General features: G+C 38.8%; 1 protein-coding gene across 1 annotated transcript; it reads left to right on the forward strand.

Moving 5' to 3' along the window:
• The first annotated feature begins 3,301 nt into the window (after window positions 1–3,301).
• Window positions 3,302–9,929, forward strand: slc26a10 (solute carrier family 26 member 10). Its single transcript, XM_005732598.1, has 18 exons — window positions 3,302–3,625; window positions 4,025–4,135; window positions 5,232–5,389; window positions 5,479–5,643; window positions 5,735–5,887; window positions 5,963–6,045; window positions 6,150–6,297; window positions 6,374–6,487; window positions 6,683–6,760; window positions 6,845–6,940; window positions 7,900–8,006; window positions 8,198–8,267; window positions 8,431–8,613; window positions 8,739–8,793; window positions 8,969–9,057; window positions 9,184–9,238; window positions 9,373–9,479; window positions 9,571–9,929. The coding sequence occupies exons 1-18, from the start codon at window positions 3,361–3,363 to the stop codon at window positions 9,607–9,609; spliced, it is 2,076 nt and encodes a 691-aa protein (XP_005732655.1). The 5' UTR covers window positions 3,302–3,360; the 3' UTR covers window positions 9,610–9,929.
• The last annotated feature ends 1,209 nt before the right edge of the window (window positions 9,930–11,138 follow it).

Below are 11,138 nucleotides of genomic sequence, written 5' to 3' on the forward strand. Positions count from 1 at the left end.
AAAAGTGACAGAAACCAAAAATACCAAGGACTGCACTGAGATGTGCTTATAAAAGAATTGGATGCTGGTGTTTTCTGCATTTCATTGAATAACTTTTGTAATGTAAGTAACATAATTGTAAATGCAATGTGATTAATGAATTCACTATAATAATCCATTACATTACCAAAATATATAGTGTGAGTATGGTGGAGATAATGTTATAATAGAGCCGTGTATGACTGACAGTTTCTCCAGTCAAAGAAACGGCCGAGCAAGTCCCCTAAACTCAGCCAGCAGAGCCTACTTTCACTTAATAAACACAAACCTGCACTGCGAAAGCAACTGAAAGTGGCTGCAGTAAAGGCCGAGCAGATCATCTCAAAGGAGGAAAGGCAGCATTTCGTGATGTTCATGGGTTCAACACTTCAGGCAGTCACTGACTACAGATGATTTTCATCCAACTATTAAAAACAATCATTATATTTAAAATTGTGTTAGTTTTTCCAATAATTTTCACCCTCTGAAAACAGGGGACAGCGACTAAAGATGGCTGCAATTCCCAAACAATTTATTATTATTATTATTATTATAATTCTTATTCTTATTCTTATTATTAGTAGTACTGTTATTGTGTTATTCCCCTTGAAATAAAGCTGAGAGTCTAATTATGGTTTGAGCCACTATGGTGGATAGAAATTCTGTCTTTGTCCAATAATTTGTGGCTCTAACTGTGTAAAGGACTCGGGTTTGTAGCTTACTGTGCCCCTCGGTTATTCACATTTTTATTGTTACTATTCCTAAAGAACCCTGTTTGTAGTTTGGGGTTTGCATTCAATATCCTTTTCTATTCAATGCATTTTTCCTTTAACAGCTGACTAATATCTTGTTTAAACAGTCGCAGACACATCACTCTGCTGGCATGTTTATAAATCCTATGGAGCTAATCAACACAATAGCCCACATTCCTGGCATTTAAAGGAAGTCCCTAATATCACTGGATCGCTTCTCCACCAGAGACAGAAATTCTAGGAATATGACACAGGAACAAAAACAAGTCTTCACATGCATGTCTGTTTATTTCATTCAGCTATAAAGGCAAGAATACATCACACTTTGCCAATGCAGCGCTTTGCATCTGCAACACATCCTTGGACCTTTCACCTACACCCTGTCTGACTCCCCTTGCATTGTTAGCAGTGAATTCTCTTTCGTGGGGAATAACAACAACATGGGGAAGTTTTAGCTCAAATTAGCTAATGTTTTCATTTAAAAAAATGAGAATGAACCACAGTAATAAGAATGAAAGATTTCTCAGAATTAAATCACTTGACCTGGATCCAGCTTTGTCGCCGTATGTGAGATTACCTAACACCCCCTGGGCTGAGGTGACATGACATATGAAAATGATTTCATGAAAACTCTAAAAGTGATTAGTTTTATTTTAAGAATTACTCAGATGACTGCATGTAATGTGTCTGATGCTCTGTGGTGATGAAATCTACGAGAGCAAAGTGTGCAGCTTCATAGCTTGGTTGCATTGTGCAGTAATAGTTATAAATAGATAAGTTAATTATTGTAAGCAATTAGAAGCTCACCTGACCCCCAAGTACGTATTTAACTCTGACCTTTTCCCAAACCTGACAAAGTTGTTTTCAAATCAAATCACTTTTATTGTCACATCACATGTGCAGGCACACTGGCACAGCACATGCGATTTTGTGATTGTTGTGTTGCCTTGCTGAACGGAGTGTCAGATTAAAGACCTTCAAAACATCTGACTGCTTTATGGAACTCAGTGGCTGAAATCTACCATCTACCAACAAAGCATTTTTTGATTCTGAGCAAAGTAAGTGTGAGCAAAGGCAAATTAGATAATATTTTTATAGAACTGCAGCTCTTTAGGGGGATTTAATATCTGGGACTGAGCATTCAAAAGTAAGTGAAACTTTAGCATTAATAATTACAATATTTTGATCGCCTGTCTCTGGTATCACACTGGGATAATAGTTCTTGTACAGTGTATTGTTATACCTGTATGGTGCTCTATATTATTGATATTACAGTGTGCGTGTGGGTTCATGGTCAGTAACATTTGTAGCTCATGCTTTGTTATCTTTGATGTTTGGGCGTGTGTTACAGTACATTTTGAATTTTCAAATTTAAACTTGATGCCCTTCTAGCCAAGGTCTGGGTCCATTCAAGCCGAAACCCCTGGGTGTTGCCTTGTACAACAATAGAAAGCAGTGGCGTTGCCTTCCCTACCTCACGTAGCTTCTCATAGAATGGGAGACTTTATTCATGAGACGGAAGAGATTCATTCACAGCACCCAAAACTGGGTTTGCTTTTAAGATAAATTCTCCATTTCCTTAGTTTTATCTCCACCATTCAGACCAGTCCTTTCTTGAGACTGTGATTTCCCTCTGCTTCGCCCTTGCTCACACATTCGGTAAAGCCATTTCTGTTTTGATTATACGGTTAGATTTCCAAGTTGCGTCTTGCAGAGAATACGGTCAGCAGGCTAACACACACACACACACACACACACACACACACACACACACACACACACACACACACACACACACACACACACAGACAGGTCCCGTTTTATCTTGTATTTATCCAAAGCTCCCTTGTATTCGCTCCTGTCTGACAAAGAAGATCTCACTCATCACATACAATCTGTGATCAGAGTCAAGGTGTGGTTTGATCCATGAACCAGGATGCCATGTAAGATTGAGTTTCACAGAGGTTTCATGTACCATGCAGACTCTTTTCCTTATGGCTACACAGTTTAAACAACCCCCTCCACTACAGACATTTATCCTTCTCGGAAATGAACTCCTCGTTAACAGACATGGTTTGAGGTTACACCTCAGCTCCACCAGCGACACTACTTTGATCTCTTTAGGAGTTTCACAGTGCTATACATTGTATGACTTTATCAATTGTGCCTCCTTTGACCTCCCACATAGCTGTGCAGTGTGAAGGAGTGTGTGTGTGTGTGTGTTTAGAAGTAGGTATTGAGAGTGAAGGACAGGAAGATTGTATGTCTGGCTTTCTGTCTTCTGCTGGGGGAAAAACAAAAAAACTTTTAGCAGTAGGACCCAGAGGATTTCTCTCGGGGGGGGAAATCGACCAGCACACCTTTATGATTTCTGAGGCTGGACAAAGATGTGAAAAAACTTGTTGATTACTGTAAGAAAAAAAAGTAGAGCTATGAGCAATGTCATTGGCTACTTAGAGTCTGACAGGAAAATGTAATGGCTCTTGAGGTCAGAGTAGAGTCAACTATAAATGTATTATAAGTGACAACACCTCTAGTGAGTCAACTGCTGCGGCTGCACGGTGTCATTAGTCATCTCTGCAGGGACAACATGAGCGCTTCTGTTGCTGTATACAGGAGCATTTACACGGAGGACCGATTCAAACAGGCTTACGGCTCTGACGATAACGCCAGTGGAAGCTTGCGGCTCCGGGAAAAACTCGCAGGGAGGTGCAGGTGTTCAAAGCGAGCCTGCCTTCACCTGTTGAGGGAGAGAGTGCCCATTTTCAGCTGGCTGCCAAGATACAAGCTAAAGAAATGGATTCTAGGAGATACCATAGCAGGACTCACAGTCGGTATTCTTCATATTCCTCAAGGTGAGAGAACACTGCGTCGAGAAAAAGAAAAAGGTTTGCGTTAGAATTAATTACTTGGAGCTTCTCTCGTACTTTAATTTTTTTTATTTTATTAAAATCCTACATTGCCAAAATTTAATATTAACAAAAAAAGCATCTCACGACAAAACATAGTTCATTATTAATACTGATACTTTGAAATAAATTTATTTTGAACAAGTATTTCAAAAATGTTTCAACTGTAAACTTCAAACTTCTTAAATGTACATTTACATAGTTGGTGTCTGATCTGGTCACACTGCACCTTCATCGCCTTAGTGTGAAGAACAGGAACAGATCGTAAATTCCTAAATGAAAGAGAAGCAACACACCATTAACCGTCCTTTCCTTCTCTCCTTCTTCTTCCCCCCCTCTAAACAGGCATGGCCTTTGCTCTACTCACATCCGTGGCTCCGATATTTGGTCTTTACACCTCTTTCTTTCCTGTTGTCCTTTATATGTTTTTTGGCACGGGTCGCCATGTATCCACAGGTAAGATGTTAGTCCACAGGGTGTCTGTTTATTCACAGAGAAGTGTATAAGATGAAATTCAATAATCTGGGACAACAGCAGAGTCATGATCAGATGTAACCCTCACATACTGTGCATATTTCATGCCCTCTCTGTAAGTTTTGATGAGGTCAAGAACTTCCACGTAATAAGTGTCTATACTGAATCTCGAACTACAGATCTCTGTAAAATACCCTGCATGTCATTATTAAACGGAACCTTAATCTTTTATTAATGTTTCAGAGAGCAGGTGGAGTGTTTTTGTTTGTTTGTTTGTTTGTTTGTTTTTATGTCCTGTTTTATAGCAGCAATAATTATTTGAATATGGCCAGAACATTCTAGAGCTGTTGGGATTTACTATATAACCATGTAAAACTATTACAATTAAAAAGCCATTACAATCATAACTACCATCTATATCATCAGTATTTATTAAAAAACAACTCTTTTGTTTATTGCAAACTACTGAGTGCATTCACTGAAATTTTATAATCATATGAAACTCACAATGGTTCTATTGATCTTGGTTGTAATCTCACTTATCTCAGAATATATATTAGATTCTTTTATGGCATTGCTCGTGCTTGCAGTTGCAGATTTAATGACCTCTGGGCTTCTGTGCACCTTAAATGGTCGCTGCTACACAGTTTTCCTATTTCACAGTTTCAAAGAGCAGCTGGAGTCTGACACTGGGGGAACCTGGGTAAATGTGATGAACAAAGGCAGTTGTTGGGACAGAGTCAATGTCCCCCTTGAACCACCAGTATCACATAAAAATACACACAGACAGTTTCACAATTTGAAGATTCCCTAAAAACACCATTTCCAATGTCTCAATGGATGCAGGTCAAATTTGACCAAGCCTTAAATATACTGAATCTTCTAGCTTGTACATAATATATTTCCCTTTTTTGTGTTTTGGTTAATTTTAGGAAAAGTCATCACATTTCAGGCTATGAAAAACAGGTCAATGTTACCCCACCTGTATGTGAGGGTTAAATGATTTGAAGCATATATCTTGGAATTAAAGTCAGATTACGTTTATATTGCTTTATGGATATGTTTGGCCTCTTTTCAGGGACCTTTGCTGTAGTGAGTTTGATGACTGGCTCTGTGGTGGAGCAGCTGGTTCCCAGTCCTCTGGAGATTAACTCAAGTTCTTCTGAAGCGAGTGACTTTGAAGCCCAGAGAATTGGAGTGGCCTCAGCTATAGCACTTCTCTCAGGAATTATTATGGTAAAACAGACACAGAAAGTCAATAAAGTGAAATAATAGTGTATGTGTGTATCAAACTCACAGTGTTACATTAAACTCTTTTCGCCCAGCTCTGCATGTTTGCTCTTCAGCTGGGATTTCTCTCCACCTACCTATCTGAGCCAATTGTTAAGGCCTTCACCAGTGCTGCCGCCTTCCATGTCACCATCTCACAGCTGCAAAGCATGCTGGGCCTGCGGCTCCCTCGCCACACTGGGGCCTTCTCTCTCTTCAAGGTAAAAAGCAGTGCTTCTTGGTGAAGAAGAAGTGTTCTCATTGGAGCAAAGAGTTATTTTTTGTAGTCTTATCACGGTCTTGTGTGCTCAGACTTTAGCATCAGTGATGGAAAACCTGCCTCACACTAACATGGCGGAGCTGCTGATCTCTTTGGTGTGTTTGGCCATCCTGGTACCAGTTAAGGAGCTCAACATGCGTTTCAGGAAACGCCTCCGAACACCTATCCCTGTGGAGATCCTCACGGTTAGTTAACTAGCTTTGTGAACGCTAAAGATATATTTAATAATTTACAGTTGTAACTCTGACTTTATGCTTCAGGTGATTATTGCCACAGGTGTGGCTTATGCCTGCTCACTGGACTCCACTTACAACATTGAGATAGTTGGCCATATCCCTGCTGGGTAAGCTTTGAGACTTAAATTTAAAAATAAAATAAAATAAAAGACTGATTCATTCAGTAGTTAAAAGTGCTCTGACTAATTTTCACAAATCTTGTGGTCTTCAGATTCCCGAGGCCACAATTGCCTGCCTTTCACATGTTCCCTGCCATTGCTGGGGACACAATAGCCATAACATTTGTTGGCTATGCTGTGTCCGTCTCACTGGCAATGATTTATGCCGATAAACATGGATATTCTATACACCCCAACCAGGTAAAATGTAGGAATGTCACTGCTCGATTCTTGCAAATCTGTCAGGTATTTGGACTGAACCTGTGTTTTATTTCAGGAGCTGCTGGCTCATGGGATCTCCAACACAGTGTCATCCTTTTTTACCTGCTTCCCTAGCTCAGCCACTTTAGCCACCACTAATATACTCGAGAGTGCTGGAGGATACACACAGGTAGCATACATGATATTCAGTTTCCACTAAGAGTTCTCACCAAGGAGCAGAAAATGTGACACCTGATGTTATACTGATGTTATAATAGGAGCAGAAAAACATGCTTCAATTTCCAAACAATCTGCACAGAGAATACAAAATGCTAATTTTACATTTAACATAGAAATCCTTGTATCTTTTGGTGTATTCGTGCAGCTCTCTGGGTTGTTCACTAGTCTTGTTGTCCTGATTGTTCTTCTGCTAATTGGACCACTGTTCTACTTCCTACCCAAGGTGAGCTTAAATATGTGTCTCAACAACCTTTAGAGAAGGAGAGGGGGCAAGTTCACTTATCCTATCCTCTGTCTGTGTCTGCAGGCAGTCCTGGCATGCATCAATGTTACCAGCCTCAGACAGATGTTCCTGCAGTTCCAAGACTTACCTGACCTGTGGAGAATCAGTAAAATTGACTTTGTAAGGCCACTCAAAAGCAAGCTATAACATAAGTGTTTCTCACCTATGAAGACAAATAAATACCAGAAAACAGAAGAATGATTATTTAATGCAGCCAGAATCTTTATTTATTTTAAAACACTGCAAATAGACATATAATTAGCTATCTCAGGGATTAAATATATAGATAAACTTCTGTACGCTGCCAGAAAGGACTATTTCGCTGGTCCGGCCCACATGAGATCAAAGTGTAATGTAAAATGAGCTTGGCATCCCTGCTCTACATCATCAGTAGGATTTCTTTTTCAACCATAACCTGCTTTTGTTTGTTTATGATAAAAAAAACAAAAGCAATTTGAGGTTTTTCCTCAAATTTCCAGAATTGCAGCAGAAGTTCTTGCTGGCAGTGTGGAGATAGAAGACTGGCCTCATAGCTGTCATCCAGACTTCTAAGTAATTAGTGCAGCAACTAATGTAACTTTAAGAATTAGTGACACAGATTTCCTTGGTCTAGTGAACATTTTACACAGGTGGGGTGAAGTATATTATAATGTTTAATTTAATCATGCAGGATAACAGTATCTCCAGCTTTGAACTGTGTCAAAGTATGTGCCATTTAAAGAAATGCTGTGAATATTTTTCCATGCACGTCTTCCATACTTTGTAATACTAACACTCAATTATTCCAAGTTCATTTGACAAATTGATGTCACCTGTACTGTCTTTAAACAATAAGTGCGGCATCATCAGTTGCCAGACTTTTTGAAATAAACACTGCCTGACGCCAAGAAGCATTAATCAGGACCCTGGAATCCTGACCTACTGGAACACGGGGAGCACATCACATAAATTGCTTGATCCTTGCACCTTCGCATTAATTGCTAGGCTAGAATTAATCATAATTTACGCTGACAGGCATCCATTGTTAATTGTTATATCCTGACAAGACAATGCATTATTGTGTCTCTGTTTGTGTGTAGATGGTTTGGCTTGTAACTTGGCTCTCTGTGGTGATACTCAATGTGGACCTTGGCCTGGCTATCGGGGTGGTCTTCTCTATGATGACTGTCATCTGCCGCACACAAAGGTACATTTTCCATTCCCTCTGCACAAATACCACAGTGCAATCCAGCAAAAGGACTTATAAGGGAAAATGTGCACATCTGGAAGGTTAAAAATAAAACTCACATAAACACAAACATCATACTTCATGTATGTAAGTAGCATATGTGGTCTATCATAACTTCTTATATTAATTTAAAGTTTATGATTTAACAGGGCTGGTTGTTCAGTGCTTGGTCGGGCCAGCAACACAGAAATTTACAGACCTCTGGAGAACCATAACAAGGTGAGCGAGGGTTACTTCTCTTCTTTGAAATATGAAAATGAGCAACCAGCTCCAGAAATATACAAACTTTCTCTCACCCTGTCAATATCTCGTCAAATTTGCATGTGGATTTGCAGTATGAATATCCAAGAATACAGGTGATGCATTTCTATTTTTCTTACAGTGCTACGAAGTGCCTGGAGTGAAAATCCTGACTTACAACGGGCCCATTTACTATGGCAACCGTAGCTTCTTCAGGGAGGAAATGATTAGGCTGCTGGGCCTGACACCAGAGAAGATCCGCAGGCGGGAGAAGGCCATAAAAGCCCTGGAGAAACGGGAGAGGGAGACCACTGTCAGCACTGTGGTATGATTATTGCTATTCCTCGTTAATCTGAGTCACAAAATATAAAAAAAAAATAGAGTACACATACATGGTAAAAATACAAAATACTTCAGTAACTTTCCGCTTCCCCCTGTGTTTTTTTGTAGGAAAGAGGGATTGCAAACACATCGTTTTCCTCAGAAAATGAGTTCTTCAAATCAGGTAAGCAATGACTTTGTATAAGTGCATGCTGAGTAAACAATTCTAAATACAACTGCTATTTCATGAATTTAAAAAAAAATATCAAGAGACTTTTTCACACCATATTAACATTTTCTGAAGACGTTCTTGTATTGCAAATAGTTTGAACTTTCAAATGAATACATTTTTTCTGCAGAAACATCTGAAAGCTATGACCAGGCAGTGTTAATCGATTGCAGCAGCGTGATATTTGTTGATGTTGCTGGAGCAAGACTCCTGACACAGGTTAGTCGGTGAAAGTAAGACCTAATTGAAAACATTGAGCCTGAATTACACCATGTCACCGTATAGGCTTTTCCTTATTTCTTGATGCATTGTAATCAGTGCAATTTATTGCTTTTCCCCCTTTAGATGTGTACTGAGTGCCAGAAAGTTGGAGTTCATGTATATTTGGCTAACTGCAATGGTGAGGCCCATGTACCCCAAATATTTTATTCCTAATTGTGTTCTTTCTGTTTTATTCTGTGCAAACTTTTATGTAGAAGCTTTAATATTTTCTAGAGAGAGTAGACATGCTGACCGCTTGTTCTCTGTGCACAGAGAGTGTTTTAAAGATCCTAACGTCCAGTGGGCTGATGAAATACATGAATCCACAACATATCTTTGTCACCGTCCACGATGCTGTGGTGTATATCCAACAGCAGAAGGTAAATATCAATATCAGAGTATTTTATAAATAGATGAGACTTTAAATTCTGATGATAAGAACAATGATGTTAACTATCTTGTCTGTTGCAGGAAAAACCTTCAGCGAACACCACGACAGTTTGGGTATGAGGCTGAAGGAAGGTGATGAGTCATGTTCCCCTCAACCAAGTGTTGAGTGCTAAAATGGCAGAGACCATTTTAGCTGCTGTAATAGCTAAGACTGTACTTGCCAGTGTTTGAAAGGCGCAGTAGCCTGTTGTAGCATGAAGTCTTAATTTGTGTTAACTTCTTACATGATAGTTTTACCATGTTTTTTATTTTTCAAATATCAGACTGACTGCCAAACTTAAATCAAAATCAAATCAAGCAGAAGGAATTAGTCCACAACACAAAACCCATCAATACAAAACAATAAAAAAATGATATATATGACTGATGTGAATTGTTTTTCGCCTGTTTTTTTTTTTTTAGTTGTTGTATAATTTTGTATTTTTATTGTTGTATATGATGTATTTTGGCATGTTATCAGCATTGGTTGTATTTATTTTTTGTTGTTTTAATACAAATGCATTTCATGCACATTGTATATATTTTTCTTTTACTATGCATATTTATACATTTTGAAATCTGTGCTTCAGTATGCAGTCATGTACAGTAAAAAGCACTGCGACTCCAGAAAGACTGAATAAAAGACTTTAGGAATGAGCTGCGGCGACTGTGCCACCCAGTGGCTGTTCTGACAATGAATACATCTTACAAACAAAACCTGGAGCATTTTAGTGAATAAAAACATGCAATAAATAGAAGTAAAATGTCATCTGTAGGTTTCTAAATCAATGTATTGATTAGCAATAGTTATTAAGTGTGAAGACTTATACTTTTGAAAGAAAACAGTGAGGAATGTGAAGAATGCCACTCTCTGAGATTTGGAAGGGGGGGAGAAGAGCAGTCTTTGTACTTTATCAGCCATTGTAAACCAGGCTGTCTGGACTGAGAAAGATTAAAAAATACTACAAAGTCTCATAGCAGCAGAGAAAATTATATTTTAGTATTATAAAAAAATGAAACAAACAAACAAAACAAACAAACCCAAAAACAATTGGAGAAAAACAGGTTATTAATCTTGCAGATTACTGGTTAATTTATGATACAAAATGCAGTTTTCACTGGAAACACATAAACATGCCACTTTTATTCTGGTATGTGTATCTGTCTTTACTTTCAAAACGCAGACATATTCTAAAAAATGTGATGAAATCTGCTATATTCATTACAATAACTGAAAGCATCTCACACTGTTATGCTGCCCTCTGCTGTCCGACGGGTAAAAACCTCCCTGCTATCACATTCTTGTTACCTTGACCTGATAAAACTACATGTAGTGAGAGTCAAAAACCAGGACAAAAAAACAAAAAACCCCAATTATTTCCCTGCTTGATGTTGGATAGCCAAGTTATTAATTTTTTCCTGTGCATATTTCAAAGGGCCCTCGGGATACCGTGCCCTTTGGGTTTTCCCTTTAAAGCTCAAGGAGTGTTTTACTAATTAGTAGGAAGTTGTCCACTTTAATTAGAACGCCATACACAAGGCTGTGGCCAAATGTTTACTTAAGCCTGATTCTACACTCAGGCCTGCCTACACACACACACACACACACA

Source organism: Pundamilia nyererei, unplaced genomic scaffold (assembly GCF_000239375.1).
Source record: "Pundamilia nyererei isolate P.nyererei 1_Seehausen unplaced genomic scaffold, PunNye1.0 scaffold00047, whole genome shotgun sequence".
Classification (NCBI taxonomy): Eukaryota; Metazoa; Chordata; class Actinopteri; order Cichliformes; family Cichlidae; genus Pundamilia; species Pundamilia nyererei.